General features: G+C 44.2%; 1 protein-coding gene across 1 annotated transcript in view; it reads right to left on the minus strand.

Annotated features, from left to right (window-relative positions):
* The window catches only part of OSBPL1A (oxysterol binding protein like 1A), a 154,619-nt gene that overhangs the window by 31,714 nt on the left and 103,457 nt on the right, over positions 1 to 19,448 (minus strand). Inside the window, exons 16-17 of the mRNA XM_034762783.1 lie at positions 17,622 to 17,784; positions 1,973 to 2,150 (exon numbers count right to left, since the gene is read on the minus strand). Of these exons, the coding sequence (XP_034618674.1) occupies positions 1,973 to 2,150; positions 17,622 to 17,784 (341 nt within the window). The remainder of the gene's footprint in view (positions 1 to 1,972; positions 2,151 to 17,621; positions 17,785 to 19,448) is intronic.

Raw genomic sequence — 19,448 nt, forward strand, 5'->3', positions numbered from 1 at the left:
CCAGCGGCTTACCCTGACAGCCGGGAGCCAAAGTTTGCCAACCTCTGAAATATAGGGTCGGCTTATGAAAGGGTCATACCGTTTTTGCTATTTTTACCTAACCATCTTGGGGGGTCAGCTTATAAACCAACGGGCTAATGAACGAGTATATACAGTGTGTCATGCAGCTAAATGCTTAGCATTGATCAAGAATCCCAAGACCGAGATCAAAACACTGAACAACTTCTTCCCCCATGGAAAGTTCTCTTCTAGGCAAAATTTAGATTGGCAGAGCTCTGCGGGGGAAACCGATTTGCATCACTATATTTGCAGACACCAAATCCCAAAGCGTCGCCAAGGTGCCAGGTAAAGAGCTGATGTTACTATGCAATATACAAGATATATTTGTTATCTGAGCCTTTCTTCAAGCAATGTGCCACAGCAAATTAGAAATTGTTACAAAAATGGTCACAGCTGTACCAGTTTTAGAAAGAGCACTGAACATTAAAAGGATACAGGGCAAGACATGCAGCTAAGGGATGGAAAGGGAGCCTAGTGATCAAAAAAAGTCTAATGAGAGACATTTGTAGGTGGAAAGTGGAGTAGTGTCAGGGGACTGAAGAATGAATAATGGAGCTTAGAGGCTCTAGTCACCTCTTGTTTACAATTCTGACAATGTAATTTTATAACAAGACTTGTGGAAACTAGCAAAAGTGTTGTTTCCTGTACTTTGAGAAAACTGGCTTTCATTTAAACTTTTCCAATGGATTGTATTTACATTCTGTAGCGAACAAATACAGCTTTCATTTTTACAGAGGATCTTAACTTTCCTTTCCCAATTTCTCAGGCAACAAAGGGGGATTACAAGTTTCCATTCTGAAACATCCACTTTCACCTAGCATTTTCCTCCCTCCCTCCAGCTGCCACTACAGGACTTTCACCTGTAACTGGGAAGGTGTAGAGAAGAGATCACCAATAATACTTTATCAGTAAGGGGTCTTAAAGGAACAATATTGTCAGTCAGCATCTTTGCCTGACCCTAGTACTCATCACTCCTTGGTCTTTGCTTGGTTTGGGAGGAGCTGATGTTCAGTGGAGCCTGACTTCAAGTCTCCTACATTACCATGCACTGCAATGGCCTCTGAGATTTAGTTATAAAATGCAGATGTCCAGTAATTAAGGTACCTCTTAATGCACTTGGGATAATACTTTTTAAGGCAGGCATTAAAATAGCATTTTCGCTCATCTGTTAGTAATTGTGATCTTGCTTATTTCCAAAAGGACAGTTATAGATTGGTACTTTAAAAACATGTCAATGTTGGTACTGGACTGTAATATACACATTAAATTGCCTCTGCACTGAAACTTGAGAATAGTGGTATCTATTACATCTCATTAACTCTGGACCTATTGTCCTCCTTTACCGGCAAAGACATGAACAAACAAAAATGGATTAATTTGACAGCATAAAATGAACCTATGCAATGTACATAAGTTTTAAAATAAAACTGTGTTTAGACTTAGGTTTATTGTGATGTCAAGCTAGCAATATTGCCATTCATTCTTAATACAAGTAGGGCGATCGAGTGACTGGAAACTTAAAAAGCAATAGGATACACAAATAATTAAAAATACATGATGAAATAAGAAATAAGAGCCAGCATCGATTTCAGCAAGACTTGTTTAAATGAGTTAAAACATGTCCATTTTAAAGCATTCGCTATCTACATATATATATTATATATAAAAATGTATACCCTTGCTTACTAGTCAAAATGGAATGGTATATAATAGTTTACTTGACAATGATGACAGTCTGTTAAATGTAGGAGAAAGTTGCTCTGTGCTTTTAATAAGGAATCCTATCTGCTTTTCAGTTCTCATACCCAAGGGAAAAATATCTACAATTATCTTTCACAGGAGTCTCATGGTTTTTGCCTACATGGCAATAAAGTTTACAGTATATCTTTAAAAAGAATAGGCAACATCCTACCTGTGTTTTTTGATGCCGTTAGATAGAGACTCTCCACCACCACAGACCTTTCCACCTCCACCACAGACCTTTTCTTCGGACATGCTGGAGGTTATTGTATTGTTTGACTCCACACTGTCCTCTAATGAGTACGTTGTTACTGTTTCAAATCCACTTAATGATTTTTCAGATTCTGAATCTGCAAGAGAGCAGGTGCATGTTAATGAATATAAACTTCAATGATAGACTTCACAGACTAACAGATAGCTTCTTCCTCATACAAAACTCTGAAACCTAAGTAGGTTACTTTGTTCTGATGACAGCAGCCGTCTGGTAACTACTAGTACCTCAAGACTGCCGATACGCCATACCTAGAGATGGATTAAAGGATCCTGGATCTTTTGAGAGGTTTGGGGGGGTGGGGGGGAAAAGAAAGGGGAGAAAAGAAGATAGTGGATTTCAGTATCTTTCCTAACACACAATTGAAGTTGCCAGTTTTTAGTTAAAGTTAATCCATTTTAGCTCTTGTTTAAAACTCAGCGCCAGTGTCATATTAAAACTATTGGCTCAGCCAACCAGAAACTAGTGCTAGTTAATAAAATCTGTATTTCAGAGTTTCATTTTAAATGAACAATTTCTTGTTCTTCCCCTACTCAGACTGCACATGAAGTACGCGTTAAATTTATTTGTTCTAACTTATGAGGTGAATTGAAAAATACGATTTATTTTGGTAACAAATATTTGCACTGTAAAAATGATAATCAAAAATAATTTACACTGATTTCGATTACATATATGAAAAATGTAGAAAAACATCCAAAATATTTAATAAATTTCAACTGGTATTCTATTGTTTAACAGTGCGATTAAAATCGCAATTAATTTTTTTAGTTAATCATGTGAGTTAACTGAGATTAAATCGACAGTCCTATTTTTTTTTTTTTTTGTGCAACAGTGTTACACTGTTGACTCATATTCAGCTTGTGATCCACTAGGACTCCCAGATCTCTTTTTGCAGTACTCTTTCCTAGGCAGTCATTTCCCATTTCGTATGCGTGCAACTGATTGTTCCTTCCTACATGAAGTACTTTAAATTTTTCCTTACTGAATTTCATTCTGTTTACTTCAGACTGTTTGTCCAGATCATTTTGAATTTTAATCCTATCCTCCAAAGCACTTGCAACCCCTCCCAGCTTGGTATCATCCACAAGCTTTATAAGTGTGCTCTCTATGCCATTATCTAAATCATTGATTAAGATACTGAACAGAACCGGACCCAGAACTCATCTCTGAGTGACTCCACTTGATATGGCCTTCCAGCTTGACTGCGAACCACTGATAACTACTCTCTGGGAATGGTTTTCCAACCAGTTATGCACCCCACCTTATAGTAGCTCCATCTAGGTCGTATTTCCCTAGTTTGTGTATGAAACGGTCATGCGAGACAGTATTAAAAGCCTTACTAAAATCAAGATATACCATATCTACCACTTCACCCCATCCACAAGGCTTGTTACCCTTTCAAAGAAAGCTATTAGGCTGGTTTGATGTGATTTGTTCTTGACAAATCCATGCTGTTACTTATCACATTATATTCTAGGCGTTTGCAAATTATTGCTTAATTATTTGTTCCATTATCTTTCCAGATACTGAAGTTAAGCTGACTGGTCTAATTCCTTGGGTTGTCATTATTCCCCTTTTTATAGATGAGCAAATATAGTGCCATTTTGCAGTCCTCTGGCATCTCTCCCATGACTTTTTGAAGATAATTGCTAATGGCTCAGATACCTCCTCAGTCAGCTCCTTGAATGTTCCAGGATGTATTTCATCAGGCCCTGGTGACTTGAAGACATCTAGCTTGTCCAAGTAATTTTTAAACTCGTTCTTTCCCTAGTTTAGCCTCTGCTGCTACCTCATTTTCACTGGCTTTCACTACGTTAGATGTCCAATTGCTACTAATCTTTTTGATGAAAACGGAAACAAAAAAAGTCATTTAACACGTCTGCCAGTTCCACGTTTTCTGTAATTGTTCCTCCTCCGTCCATTAAGTAATGGGCCTACTCTGTCCTTGGTCTTCCTCTTGTTTCTAATGTATTTATAGAATGTTGTGACCCTTTATATCTCTAGCTAGTTTGATCTCATTTTGTGCCTTGGCTTTTCTAATTTTGTCCCTACATATTTGTAATATATTTGTTTATATTCATCCTTTGTAATTTGATCTAGTTTCCATTTTTTGTAGGACTCTTTGAGTTTCAGATCATTGCAGATCTCCTAGTTAAGCTAGTGTGGTCTTTTGTCATACTTCCTATCTTTCCTACACAGTGGGATAGTTTGTTCTTGTGACCTTAATAATGTCTCTTTGAAAAACTGCCAGCTCTCTTGAACTGTTTTTTCCCTTAGACTTGCTTCCCATGGGATCTTACTTATCAACTTCCTGAGTTTGCTAAAGTCTGCCTTCTTGAAACCCAATATCTTTATTGTGCTATTTTCCCTACCACCAATTCCTTAGAATCATGAACTCTACCATTTCATGATCACTTTCACCTAAGCTACCTTCCACTTTCAAATTCTCAACCAGTTTCTCCCTATTTGTCAAAACCAAATCTAGAACAGCCTCTCCCCTAGCAGCTTCCTCCACCTTCTGAAATAAAAAATGGTCTCAAATACATTCCACTATACAATACACTTGTGATATGCCATAAGACTCCAGAGAGGAAAAGGAAGAGGTAGACTTGCTTATCATATATACACAGTTTGCATTGTTAGTCACTTACAAGGCTATTTTAACCTTTGACCCCTCTCTGATCTGAATATAGCTCCTCAGGTGCTAGAGTCTCATGCCCTTACCTTGTCTAGGGTGCAATCTTGTGATTCTCCCACAGGAGGCTGTAGCCCAGGGCACAATCTATCGGCCATGACTACTCTGTAGGCCCAGCTAGGTTTGGAACCTGTGACCAGTGGTAAACAGTGACCAGATAGACAATACTTTGTTTGGAGAAGTCTATTTACCATCATAAGAATAAAAAGAAAATATGCTTATCTATCTTACCTGGAGGCTTGCTATTCCTCAGCACAGTCTCTGAGCAAGTCCCTCTTTACTCAAGACCCCTGACTTCTAGGGTCTGTGAGAGCCACTTCTTCTCAGCAACTCTCCACAACCATTCACCCCCTCTCCTTTTATCCCCCCTTCCCACAAAGTTTTGTCTTAGCTTCCAGGACTTTTAGTTCTCCTGTGTTAAACTGGAATTCATCTTAACAAGCTAGTCCACTGAGCTCAATAGGGGGTCAGTGATGGGACACACCAAATGTGTCTACTATTCTCCTGCCTGCATGGAAAGCTATTGTCCTCTATTGCGTAACTGTTGCCAACCCCTCTTGAATTAATCCCTTGTATTCATACAGTAACCCCTCCCTTACAGCAGTCAGATTTGGAGCTACTCTAGTGCTCTTCTGTAAGACCTTTGAATATTATATGTTCTGTCACAAACAGATCAATCATTAGAGAGGAAGGGGAATATCTAACTAGCTGAAAAGAAAGCCAGTCCACATAGTGGAAGCCAAAATTCACAAGTACAAGAGGACTGACCAGGCAGTAGGAAGCCCTTCTAGGCCATGGAACTGTAGCTATGTGACAGTTATATCAAAAAGCACACTGACAGCGGGCGTGGTGAAAGTCACGAAGACGTTAATCAAGGGAAGATACTCCCCTGCCATAACAGGCAGACTAACCCTGACAGCCTAGGCTGAACAAGAGTGCTAATTTCTAGAAAGGGGAATTCAGATAATAAATATGCCTGAATAAAGAGAAGTGGCAACACACAACAATGCACAAGGAAAGGATTAAACTGAGACCAAATACTAGACCAACACCAAGACAAGTAACAAAAACATTAGTTTGGGATAGAACATATCGTCTAAGCAGGAAGCTGTTAACCAAAGCTCAATTCTTCAAGTTAATGAAAGCTGCAAATGGAGGGGTTAGTGTACACAGTTTTTAATACTGATTTAGCTATATCTGTTTAAAAACAGTGTGAATATAGTTTCATCTCAAAGGTATTTATAGCTAGCTGTATAGTGCCATGTGCATCTTTAAACAGTGTAACCGCAGCCACACTAGCCGTTTGCACAGATATAATTAAAACCATGTTTAGCTCAGACCTAGAGATTAAGCACTACATGAAAAGATGAGCTAAATCAGGGCAGTTTTAGTTTTACCAAAATCAGGCTAGACATTTTGTTTTTACCAGTTTTAGATAGTTTTGCTTTGTGATTTAGAGGCCATGTTTCCCTGCTTACTTGTAACTTTCAGAATGAGGTACATCACTCCTCACACCACAATTTACACTTGTTTAGCCAGTTTCTGCACTGCAGACACTAATTTGTGATTGCAGAACCTCCAAATTTGGACTCAGTTTGGATATGCCTCCTGAAGTCTGTATGGTTACCCAACGCTTATCTGGATAATTCATCTCGCTAGAGGATACCATTAAGCCTTGGAAAATTTTGTCCCCACACAATACTTCTTCCCCATTCAAGCACACTAGCCAGGTTTGGGGGAGTCTACGTTTAATATCTGACTCTGGGATGAAAAGCCACACTGCTGCTATTTAACTTGGTTTTTATGACTCTTAGTAGTTTCTGCATGTTTTCCAGTATGAGAGGTTAGAGATACTTGGAAATGTGAGCTCAGTCTGAGAGCTTGTCTACACAGGGACATCCAGGAAAATTAATCCCCATTAACTAAAAGTGTGAATATGAAGTGGATAGTTAAATCACATTAATGCTGAAAAACAGAATCCACATAAGTATTTAAAGTGGCCTCAACTAAATTTCCACTTACTTCCAGGATGAATTAAGTGAAACTGAATTGAGGCCACTTTAAATCTGAACAAGAGTGTTCACACATGGGTTTGATGCAGTTTAACCCACTTCAAACTCACTCTGTTAGTTTGGGTTAGTTTTCTGGACAACCCTGTGTAAACAAGGCCTGAGTCTTTAACTACTAGAATATATATATGGAGATATACCTATCTCAGAACTGGAAGGTCATCGAGTCTAGTCCCCTGTCTTCACTAGCAGGACCAAGTATTGTCCCTGACAGTCCCATCCCATCCCTAAATGGCCCCTTCAAGGATTGAGCTCACAACCCTGGGTTTAGCAGGCCAATGCTCAAACCACTGAGCTATTCCCCCCCCCCCCCAGTCAGCCTCTGTCAGCAGAGTGTTCAGATTTACAATAAGCACCATTTAATACACTCCAATGTCAAGGCATACTAGATGAGGAATGTCAGTTTTACCATAAAACAAAGTTAGTCTTGTGTAGGTCAGAGCTCCTTTCAGAATCTGACATAACACCCAATATTTACTGGCCTTCCCTGCTGTACCACTGGATGTTATGATGAACTATACATAAGCACATAAACCAAAAATAGCATTAAGAGAAAAGCCTTACCAAAATGGCATTTCTTCAGTAACTAACCAACATATTTCTAAAAGCAGTACATAGTAAATATGCAAACAAGATTATAACAGTGACTTTCGTTTGTAAAATGCAAGAATGCTGTGAATTGGAAAGTGTTTACTTTAAGTAGTGAGGGCCACAGATTCTAACATGGGTCTCCAGCCTGCTTAAAGCTTTGGGTGGCAAAACGGAGACCTGTCAGTTACTGGCTCAGGAACACATTCTTCATGCAGAAGTGTGAATTGAGATGGCTTCTACAGCTAGGACAAGACTGTGTTGTAGCTAAGTAAGTTAAAAAAAAGAAATACGCCTAGTGTCTAGAAAAAACAGTTACTCACCTTCTCATAACTGTTGTTCTTCGAGATGTGTTGCTCATACCATTCCAATTAGGTGTGTGTGCGCACTGCATGCACAGTTCGCCAGAAGGCTTTTCTCCTAGCAGCACCCGTCTGGTTGGTTCCGGAGCCCCTGGAGTTGTGCCTTCATGGCACTGCATATAGGGCCCTGCCGTCCCACCGCCTCTCCAGTTCCTTCTTAGAATCATAGAAGATTAGGGTTGAAAGAGACCTCAGGAGGTCATCTAGTCCAACCCCCTGCTCAAAGCAGGACCAACACCAACCAAATCATCCCAGCCAGGGCTTTGTCAAGCCGGGCCTTAAAAACCGCTAACGAAGATTCCACCACCTCCCTAGTAACCCATTCCAGTGCTTCATGACCCTCTTAGTGAAATAGCATTTCCTAATATCCAACTTAGACCTCCCCCACTGCAACTTGAGACCATTGCTCCTTGTTCTGTCATCTGCACAACTGAGAACAGCCGAGCTCCATCCTCTTTGGAATCCGCCTTCAGGTAGTTGAAAGCCGCTATCAAATCCCCCCTCACTCTTCTCTTCTGTAGACTAAATAAGCCCAGTTCCCTCAGCCTCTCCTCATAAGTCACATGCCCCAGCCCCCTGATCATTTTCGTTGCCTTCCGCTGGATTCTCTCCAATTTGTCCACATCCTTTCTGTAATGGGGAGCCCAAAATTGGATGCAATACTTCAGATATGGCCTCACCAGTGCTGAATAGAGGGGAATAATCACTTTCCTCAATCCGCTGGCAATGGTCCTACTAATGCAGCCCAATATGCCGTTAGCCTTCTTGGCAACAAGGGCACACTGCTTCTTGCTGGATAGTCCGACAGAGGGGAAGGCGGGTGGGTTTGGAAGCCTTACCTAGGAGGTGGGGTCAGAGTTCATGGAATAGCTGATTGACGCACAGCCCTGCCGAACACTGCATCATCCCTGGCGTGCCGGGTGATGGCGTACTGTGAAGTGAAGGTGTGGAACGAAGACCACGTAGCTGCTCTGCATATCTCCTGGATCGGTACCTGGGCCAGAAAGGCCACCGAAGACGCCTGAGCTCTGGTGGAGTGTGTAGTCAGAGCGGGGCAGGGACCGTAGCGCGGTCATAACAAACCCTGATACAGGATGTGATCCGTGACAATATCCTTTGCGTGGACACCGGGAGGCCTTTCATCCTGTCCACCACAGCAACAAACAACTGGTTCAGCTAACGGCTTAGTTCGTTCAATATAAAAGGCCAATGCATGCCACACATCCAGGGAATGGAGCCTCTGCTCGTGGTTATTGGCATAGGGTTTTGGGAAAAAGACTGAGGAATATGTCTTGATTGGGGTGGAAATTTGAGACCACCTTCAGGAGGAATGCCGGGTGGGGTCACAGTTGCACCTTCTCTTTGTAGAAAATAGTACATGGAGGGTCGGATGTGAGAGCCTTGAGCTCGGACACCCTTCTGGCTGATGTTATTGCAAACAAAAAGGCCACCTTATAGGAAAGGTAGAGGAGTGAGCATGTTGCTAGGGGCTCGAACGGGTCCCGTCCCCCCCAATCAGCCTTAAGAGTACCAAATTAAGGCCCCAAGTGGGGGTGGCTGCCGAATATGAGGATATAATCTGTCCAACCCCTTGAGGAACTACCGCACCATTTTGTTAGTGAAGATGGTGCATCCATGCTCTCCTGGGTGAAAAGCTGAGATGGCAGCCAGGTGAACCTTTATTGAGGAGTGAGACACGCCGTGCTGTTTCAGCTTTAGGAGGTAGTCCAAGACAAACGGGACCGACGATTGTGTTGGAAGGATACGATTCTACAAGCACCAAATCATGAATCTCTTCCACTTGGCTAGATAAGTCACTCTGGTTGAAGGCTTTCTGCTACCCAGAAGAACCTCCCTCAGGGGGTCTGAGCATGTAAGCTCTAACGGGTCAATCACGCAGCTTTCAAGCCGTGAGGTGGAGAGACTTGAGATTGGGGTGTTGAAGCCTTCCATGACGTTGAGTGATGAGATCTGGAACTAGCGGTACAGTGATTGGAGTGTCCATTGATAGCTCCAATAGCAAAACCAATGCTGACATGGCCAGGCCGGTGCCACTAGGATCACTGAAGTTCCGTCGCTCCGGATTTTGAGGAGGACCTTGTGAATCAGCGGTATGGGAGGGAACGCATAGAACAGGCAGTCCTTCCATGGAAGGAGAAAGGCATCTGCCAATGAATCTGGGCTGTGGTTTAGGAAGGAGCAGAATTGTAGGCACTTCCTGTTGGCTCTTGTGGCTAACAGATCAATCTGGGGAACTCCCCACTGCTGGAAGAGGTTGTTTATTACATCCAGATAGATGACTCGTGGTTATGAAAAGACCTGCTGAGGCGGTCTGTTAGGATGCTTCCAAAAGTATGGAGTGTGCTATGCAGAACTCCTAGAGCGTGAGGGCGAGAGGAGTGTGCTCTCCCCGTCTGATATAAAACATTGCTGTTTGTATTGTCTGTCAGGACCAATATGCACTTGCTCTCCAGGAGAGGCTGAAAGGCCTGACATGCCAGCCGGACCGCCCTGAGCTCCCTTACATTGATGTGAAGCATCGATTCCTCCTGAGACCAGAGGCTCTGAGTTCTGTGCTCCCCAGGTGTGCCCCCCACCCCATGGCTGAGGCGTCGGTGGTCAGACATAGGGATGGACGGGGTTTGGAAAATGCGACCCCTGTGCACATCAAGTGTGAGTCGAGCCACCAGTGAAGAGACTTGAAAACGTCTGGTGAAAGGGTAACCACCATGTCTAGACTGTGCCTGCTTGGTCAGTACACCAATGCTAGCCAAGCTTGGAGAGGTCTGAGTCAGCCTCGCGTGCTGCACTACATATGTGCAAGATGCCATGCGACCTAGGAGTTTTAAGCAACTCCTTACTATGGTTATAGGGAATTGTTTGAGGTCCTGTATGATGTCGTGAATGGCCTGGAACGCTCTGGACTGTGTTGAGTCTAGTACTGCCCCTATGAACTCTATTCTGAGTAGGGGTGAGCGTTGACTTTTGAGTGTTTAGGAGGAGGCCCAATGCATTGAAGGTGGAGCTTATGAGGGAGCATGTTGATCCACTTGTGTTCTGGACTGGCCCTTGACTAGCCAGTCTGCTAGGTAAGGAAATACCTGAACCTGCCTTTTCCGACTGACATACATTTGGTAGACATCTGAGGTGCCGATGATAGGCTGAACAGTAGTACTATGAATTGACAGTGGGGACTCCCAACTGTAAACCTTAAGAAGCACCTGTGGGGCAGGATTATAGAAATGTGGAAGTATGCGTCCTTCAAGTCAAGGGTGGCATACCAATCTCCTGGATCCAGGGATGGGATGAGAGTGGCCAAAGAGACTATTCGAAACTGTAGTTTTTTCCATGAACGTGTTGAGACTGCGCAGGTTCAAGATGGGTCTGAAGCCCCCTTTTACTTTCCAGTATTTCCTAATACTGGGAGTATAACCCCTTTCCCCTGAACTCTGGCGGAACCGCCTCCACAGCCCCCACTGACAGGAGGTTTTGTACCTTCTGGACGAGAAGTTGCTCGTGAGAGGGGTCCTTGAAGAGGGACAGGGAGAAAATTGGAGAGAATATCCCATCTCTACTGTGCGGAGGACCCAAATGGTCTGAGATGATTTGGGACCATGCTTGGTACAAATGTGATAGATGTTCCAAAAACAGGAAAGAAGGATCCCATTGAGAAGTTGGTATAACGCCCTCGGGCGCATCCTCAAAAGGTCTCCCTAGAGCCTGGTGGCTGCCTGGACGACCCAGACCCCCTGTTATTTGGGGGTTGGCGATGACGATTCTGGTTTCTGGTACGCCTACGGTTCTGGTCCTGCCTAAACTGCCCCTGGTATGGTTGTGTCGTGTGTTAAGGCCTAAATTGTCTATGCTGGGTGGCAGGGGTGTGCAGACCCAGTGATCTTACAGTGGCTTGGGAGTCTTTCAGACTGTGGAGTCTCCAGTCCGTTTTCTCCAAAAAATAACATGGTCCCCTCGAACGGTAGGTCCTGAATTGTCTGTTGGATCTCCGCGGGGAGGCCTGAGGCCTGCAGCCATAAGCAATGGCACACTGCGATGCCTGAAGACATTGTCCTTATTGCAGAGTCCGCCAAGTCTAACACTGCTTGCAGTGACCTCCTGGCGACTGTCTTGCCCTCATCCATGAGCGCTGAGAATTCTGGCTTAGAATCTGGTGAGAAGGTCTGATAATTTGGACATTGCGTCCCATGACTTGAAGTTATAACGGCTAAGGATTGCTTGCTGGTTTGCGATGCTCCGGTGGAGCATATCTTCCTCCAGAAGAGGTCCAGCTTCTTTCCATCCTTAGCTTGAAGGGTAGGCCCTTGCCTTTCCCTTGTGTTAACAGCCACCACTACCAATGAGTCTGGCATGGGGTGAGTAAACAAGTATTCATAGCCCTTGGAGGGCACAAAGTACTTTCTCTTGACTCCCTTAGCTGTAGGAGCCAGAGAGGATGGTATATGCCACACGGTTTTTGTATTCTCCTGAATTGTCTTTATCAGGGGAAAGGCCATCCTGGTGGGTTCTGCTGGGGATAAAATGTCCACCATTGGGTCTGACACCTCAGTGACCTCCTCCATTCTGTACCCTGAAGTTCTGAGCGACCCACCTCAGAAGTTCAAGGTGGGCTCTGCTGTCGGGAAGGGGAGGCCCCGAGGATGTTCCTGCCACTGCCTCATCTGGAAACTATGAGGAGGAGCCCGAAATATGAGAGGGCCCCTCCTGCCTATCCGGCTCCTCAAAACGCTGAGGCTCTGTCCCCAAATCAGAGTCCACTTTGGTGCCGGCCCCAGTACCAGTTGTGGCAGCGGCACCGTCCGGGGTACTGAGTGTAGCTGCGATGCCAGGTCAGTTGTCAGTGCCTGGCATGGTACCAATTGTGGCACTGGCGGTGGTAGCAGTGGCTGATGCCTGGGAGAAATCCCTGGCCCTGGGAGAAATCCCTGGCCCTGGATGCAGTCCTTCTCTCAGACATGACCAAAAAGGAGTGTACCGAGGTGGACCCATTGGGACTGGTGATAAGCCCACAAGGTCCAGAAAAGCCATTGAGTTGGCACCTGCCATTGTGGAGGCCACTGTATGGGGGAGATGGGGGGAAAGGGGGTTTGGGTCATCGCCGCTGACTGGAAGTGCCAGTGGCTATGATGTCAGCTTCTCTGGGACATATGAGTCAGTGTCCGATGCGGACTGCGATGAGCCCATGTGCAGGGACCATGATGGCGCTGTGCCCGTCCATGCTGGGCCGATGTAGATCGTTGCTGCATCATAACCAGCTTGCCCCTGGACTTCACCAGTGGCCTCAGTCATTTGGGGCCTCAAGACCAGTGCTGTTACACTGTGGTCGGGGGAGTGCGGACCTGTCAATGTTATCAGGTCCTGTACCGCCTCATAAGTCTCGGATGTGGAAGGGAGATCCAAATCCTTCACCTGGGTCACCTCTGGTGCCACCGGACTCAATGGTCCCTCCCGTGGGCCTGGAGTTGACGGTGCTAGCTGTTGAGCTGGAGGGGAGGTGTGGTCTTGCACCTGGTCTATCTCCCTTGGGTTCACGTTCCCATGCGCAGGAAGGGGAGCGCACTCTATCAGTCTTACTGTGCTGCTTCTTTGGGACAGGAGACAGAACAGTGCCAAGACTGATCCTGCGCCATGCTTGGCACAGGGGAATGCTGGTGCAGAGGGTCCTCCTCAGCACCTCCTGGACCAAAGCTGGCGCGCTGCGCACCTACGCTGAGGAGCCCAGTGCCACGTCCATGGGGCTTGACTCAGACTGGGGGCAGAGAGCTACTTCCATTAGCAGCAACTTTAGTCTGTGATCCCTCTCCTTCGTGCGGGTGCGAAAGCTCCTACAGATTTGCACCTGTCCACTTGATGGGACTCCCGCAAGCACTTAAGATAAGCTGAGTGCAGGTCGCCCTTGGGCATAGGCTTCTGGCAAACCCCACATGGCTTAAACCCCTGAGGCTGAGGCATGCCCCGGGCCTGGGATGTGGGGGAGAGAAACACCCTACAGTACCCCAAGTCCAGATGTCTAACTACAACAATTTTTTAAAACTATCTTTAAACTATTTACAAAAAATACACTAGAGGATCGCTTGTTGAATACAAGACACAAAATGCTCCGACGACCACCACTGACAGTTTGCAGGGCCCTATATGTGGCACCATGACAGCATGATTTAGGGGGCTCCAGAGCTGACCCCCCAGGTACTTCTAGGGGAAATACCTTCCAGCGAACTGTACATGTGGCACGCGCACCCCCCCCCCCCCCTTTAGAATAGATATGAGCAAGCACTCAAAGAAGAATGAGAACTGTGTTATCCATTTAAAAACCAATACTGGTCCCTTACCTTTCCACAGGGCAAGTCAGATCTGTGAATTCTATTACTTGAAGTGTAAGCTTCTACTAGCTCACTTGTTGGCAAAAGTACTTACATAAAAACAGCTCCTACAGCAGGATTTTAAATGGGCTGTTCGCAGCTCAGAGAGGAAGAGAATTTGGCCTAATAAACAAGTCACAGCTGAAGTAGCCGTGCATATCGGCCATTTCCTGATTGAGGCACTACAGTGTGCCATACCAGCCTCTCAAAGAACGCTAATGATGCCTGTGTCACAGCCTGGCCCAATCCACCAATCTGTTGTGAGTGCACCCAACTGCTGGATCCCATGTACTTCTAAGCCAAATGGGTCTGGACAGGGACTAGTCACTGGTTCCAGCTCTGGATCTGTAAGGCATGCTCTTACGCCTCTTGTCTGAGCCTGAGCCCTTCCCTGGCCCATGGGACTATGCAATCCTGCCACCCCAAACCCTGGAACCAGGGACTCAGGCTTCTTGAGCCTCCCTAGTTGCTTACTGTCCGACTCTTAGGCTGTGGTGGTCACTCTGGACTGCTAATTTAGTCTCTTCAGGGTCAATGAGGCAAGAATTTAACACACAATGGATTCCAAATTCAAACTGGAGGTCACCATGTCACCCACACATATCCCACTGCCATGGCTCCAAGTCAGCTTTGCTGCCTTTTTTTAAATGAAAAACAAACAAACAAACAAAAAAAAAAACAGACATACATGGAGGACCAAGCAGCCAGCTTGCAGATTTCTTCCTAAGAAGTGTGTCTCAAACCTCCTCCTCCAATTCCTGAATATTTATTTTTTGGCTATATATAATTTTATTGTGCATAGGATTCCAAGCCATTGCTTTTTCTTTCAGGGCAAGAGTTTGGGACAGCACAGTGATGAGACATGGGGTTCACTTTAAGGCTGAAAGCTGGGTTCAGTCAGAGAACTCTTATCCTCATAAGCAGCAGTGGTGGTGCTCTATGGCTACGACTCCAACTTTCCAGCCAGCTCTCATTTGGAGTCCCTTCCTGTAGAAAAGTAACCATTTTGGAAAAAAAGTGTCTTGAAGTGTCAGAAAACATGGGCTCCCCTTCTACTAAGGGGATTACAGGGGGGAAAAGATGTTTCTTGACAAACAAAACTGAATCTCAGTTTTTAACTGCTCATCTGGAAAGCTCTTGTCAATTTCCCTTTCCTCAAGGCTTTCAGGCAAGCAGCCTAGGAAATGTCATTTCATTTTTCCTGACAAAAGTGGAAAAAATTTTCAGGAAAGGTGAGTTTTTTCCCCTATTAAAAAGTTCGGTTTCAGAAAAGGGCATTTTTCAACTGGAAAATGATGAACTCCTGACCAGCTATCCTCCTAATTCCAATAATTGTCTGACTGATAGTTATTAACGAAGGCATTTTATAGATCGGGAACAGAGACAAACTCAAAAGATGACCAGAGGAATGGAATGCCTATCTTAAAGGAGAATGGAAAAGCCTGACTTGTTCAGCCTAGCAAAAGGCAGGCTGAGGGGGGATAGGATTGCGTTCTGTAAATACATCAGGGAGATAAACACCAGAAAGTCTGTCCATTAGCCTGAATATCTTTTCAATGTCGGTACAAGAACAAATGGGTATACACCGACCATGAACAAATCCACGCTGGAAACTGGAAGAAGATTTCTATCCATCAGAGGAGTGAGGTTCTGGACCAGCCTCCCAATAGGTGCTTTGGGGAGACACAGTTTTGACAGCTGGACAAAATTTATGAGTGGGATTGTATGATGGGGTTGATTATGATGGTGAGGGGCAGGGCTCAGCAGCCTTGTGGGTATCTTCTGGTTCATATTTGGAGTTTCTAAAAATCTCATGCTTCAACCGGTAATCTGCAGGGATCAGGAAGGGATTTCCCCATGCTCAGGTATGCATGCACACACATGCAACGTACTGGGTTGTGGGGTTTTTTGGTCTCCTTCCTCTGAAGGACTAGAGATGGCCACAGCTAGTGACTGGCCCACCTCATCCAATATCCCCTTCACTGGTGCTTGGCTGGTTAGTTCTTGATCACAAGCTCAGCATCTAACCGATTCCCCCCCCCAGGTTACATTGACAGTGGCCTTAGAGGTTTTCCACCTACCTCTGTAGCATGGGATTCAGATTGCTTGCCATGATCATCTGGGAACACCTCACTTGATCAATTCCCTGCCACTGCAGGGGCCTCAGGCATTGGTGCACTTTGGTCCCTCCTATTCTCTGCCTCTGGAATATAGTTTTAATCTCCTAAAGAGTAATAGTTTGGTCTAATTTTGGTTGTTGGGTTTAGTGTGTGGGTGCTGGATGGTTGGGGGCTTATGATATACATTACTTAGGAGACTCCTTGATTAACCAATATGGATCTGGTGAAATATCAATACCACTGCTTTTTATTTCTTTTGTGTGTCACAGAACAGTTTCCAGGACAGTGTGAAGTTCTTCAGGGACAAGGAATAAGATGTTATGACACTAGACTCAGAACCAGACTCCTGAATGCTTATAAGGTACCACTATAGGTATGTCCACACAAGCATAAGAGATCACAGCATGGCTGGCCCAGGTCAGCTGACTCAAGCTGTGGGGCTAAAAACTGATGTGTAGACACATTTGGGCTCAGGCTGGAGCCCAAGTTCTGGGACCCAGAGCTCAGGCTCTAGCCATGTGGTCCCCAAACTTTTTACCTTACACCCCCCTCGGAGCCAGGAGTTGGGCTGCAGCTCCTTGGGGGATGGTGGCCACGGACAGGGGTAAGTGGGCTGGGGCTTAGACGGAGTTCAAACCCTATGTTCAGATAAGAATCTAGACACCTTTCTGATCAAGTCTTTCCCTAAGAACACCTTAAAATATATAAAAATACATCCTAGACCCTTATGCCCCAGACAAAAACAACCATTCTTTAATCTTCAGAGAAACAGACCTATGGAGGCACAGTTGCCATGGTGCTCAGGTGCTTTTAATTAAAAAAATTGCATTCAAATTTCAGCTGCAATATTGACATTTAAGTTATGGGAAGGAGTGGGGGAATTGGCACCTCACAAACACTCATCCATCCCCCAGCCTGTGACTGGGGACAATCCTTAGCTCAATCCATAATGAAACAAAGAAAGCAAATGGTTTCTGAGTCATAACGTCAGCTGTAATTGAAAGTTTCTTGGCTTGTGTCTTTAGAGAATATCCTTGATAGAAAAAAGTTGCGGAAAGTAGCTATTCTGGTGATCAGCCCTGCCACGATCCAAGTTTTGCAAACTCTGCTCCTGGTAGACAGGAACATGCCACAGTTCTATGCCCAGATTCAGGAGGTACTTAAGCACTTGTTTAACTAAGTAGATGAGAAGTCATGCTGCAGTAAAGCAAATGTTAAAGTACCTTTCCAGACAGGTGCCCTAGATGGTACAACTAGATTTGGGCCCCTCCCAATTTTTAAAGAAACAAAATATATAGACATTTGCCACATGTTCAAGTTCTGGATGTTATTTACTTACCTGAAACAGCATCATAGAACTGTTCCTCGCTAAGGATGCTTAGAGGTGGTGATCCTTTAACTAGAGACTGCTCTAATTCATGGTGTTCGGTGGCTAGTGTCTCTAGTGCTTCTGACAAGATCTTGTTTTTCTCCTGCTCATGCTCCAGTTTCAAATTCCTCACCTATAAGTAGACACATGTATGAATAGAATCTATCCTCTAAATAGCTTTGAGCCACACATTCTTGGGAGAGATGAGATTTTTAGCTGGTCTTTGAACTAGTTATTTACAACAGAAACTGAAGTAGCTGAGTTATTTGTGGATTATATGAGCGATATTACAGGATAATTCTGTTCCCATCACATGATTTTTTTTGTCTCAACGTTTTTTTAAACTATTGAAAAGTCTCTCAAAAAGATTAAAGTTTTATACATCGGAATTCTGCAACTGAATTCAACACACAGCTTCTGATTGGCTAACATTCCAAACAATTACTACATTTTAAACAATGTTTCCCTGATTTGTTGGTAGTCAGAATAAAAGAGCCTGTTCTAGTGTTTAACCTGGATCCACATGCAGTAAGCCACTTCTACTGTTCTGCTCTAATTTGGGCCAACTAGTATAATTTGAATTGCATTTCTCTGCAGGTGAGAGTTACATAGGTGCTAATATTTAAATGAATATTTTAAAAATTGGAGCATGTTAACCCCTAAGATTACTGTTTGCATGTAAGTTAAGGAAGTGAAAGAGGTGAGAAGAAAGGAGGGGAAAGTCTGACTGGCTGATTTGTCTCTGATGTAATGCTCCTACCACCCTATTGTAAACTGTTCATAGAACAGCCACAAACTGACATGAGAAGGGGGGTTCGGGGAGGGAAGAAGACAAAAGGAGACTGGTGAGCAGATGGGTTTTGTATTTAAAAACCTCCCACACATTAAACCTTTGTTATTTTCCTGTGGTGCTACAAGTGTCAATCTCTTCTGAACTCCAAGAACTACTAACATGAAAGCAGTAACATATCTCTACTAACCCTCCTCCTCTTCCTTGTGCTACTCCCTCCTTTTCTTTCCTTTTAGGGGAAGATTTACACTTGGACCTCTCCCAGAGAGCCTCCCCCACAAGCCCTCCACCTGCTGCCTTCCCTCCAATCCAAAGACTTCTTCAATCTTTGACTTTCTCCCCACACTCTGTTTTTTCTCCGGACACCCAGTGTAAAGGCATTCAGCTTCCCCTGCTACTGCTTTTCCCTCATTTCCTTCTCAGAGTACCCTTTGTATCCCCCTTTGCAGATTTCTCAGTTCTCACACGTAGTTAACTGAAACAACATTAGAGAGTTATAGTGACTCAATTTCAGCTTATTTTGTAAGCAAGAACTGCTTATGTACCAACATTACCTAAGATTATAAATAATCATAATTTTATACATGTATATTACTTGCCTCTGTGCTTTTTGCAGACTTTTTGCAAAAATCTCTGCTTGAACAATGAAAGTTGATTAGGTCAGTTTCACTTTTGTTTATACCCAAGTCCACTTTCAGCTTCTTTGTGCTACAATCTTTGGGTCTCAAACAAGGTAGCATATTTGTTTAAAGCCATCTGTACCCACAATTTATAAAAAGATTCAATGCAACACTTTACTTGGGGGATATTTTAACAAAATGTACGTTAGACAGTCCCCTTAAATTTTGCCAGTTGAATAGCAAGAATGTTGACTTCTTAGGTAGATGAAATGCTAAAGTTGCAACTTTACCCATGAAAAAAAATATTACAAAGACATCTAAATTTTTATTATAAAAGATAGCAAACTAAAATGTAGCCTTCTGGCTTTACCACAACCATAGTGATAA

The sequence above is a fragment of the Trachemys scripta genome, chromosome 2 (assembly GCF_013100865.1).
Source record: "Trachemys scripta elegans isolate TJP31775 chromosome 2, CAS_Tse_1.0, whole genome shotgun sequence".
In the NCBI taxonomy this organism is placed as follows: domain Eukaryota; kingdom Metazoa; phylum Chordata; order Testudines; family Emydidae; genus Trachemys; species Trachemys scripta.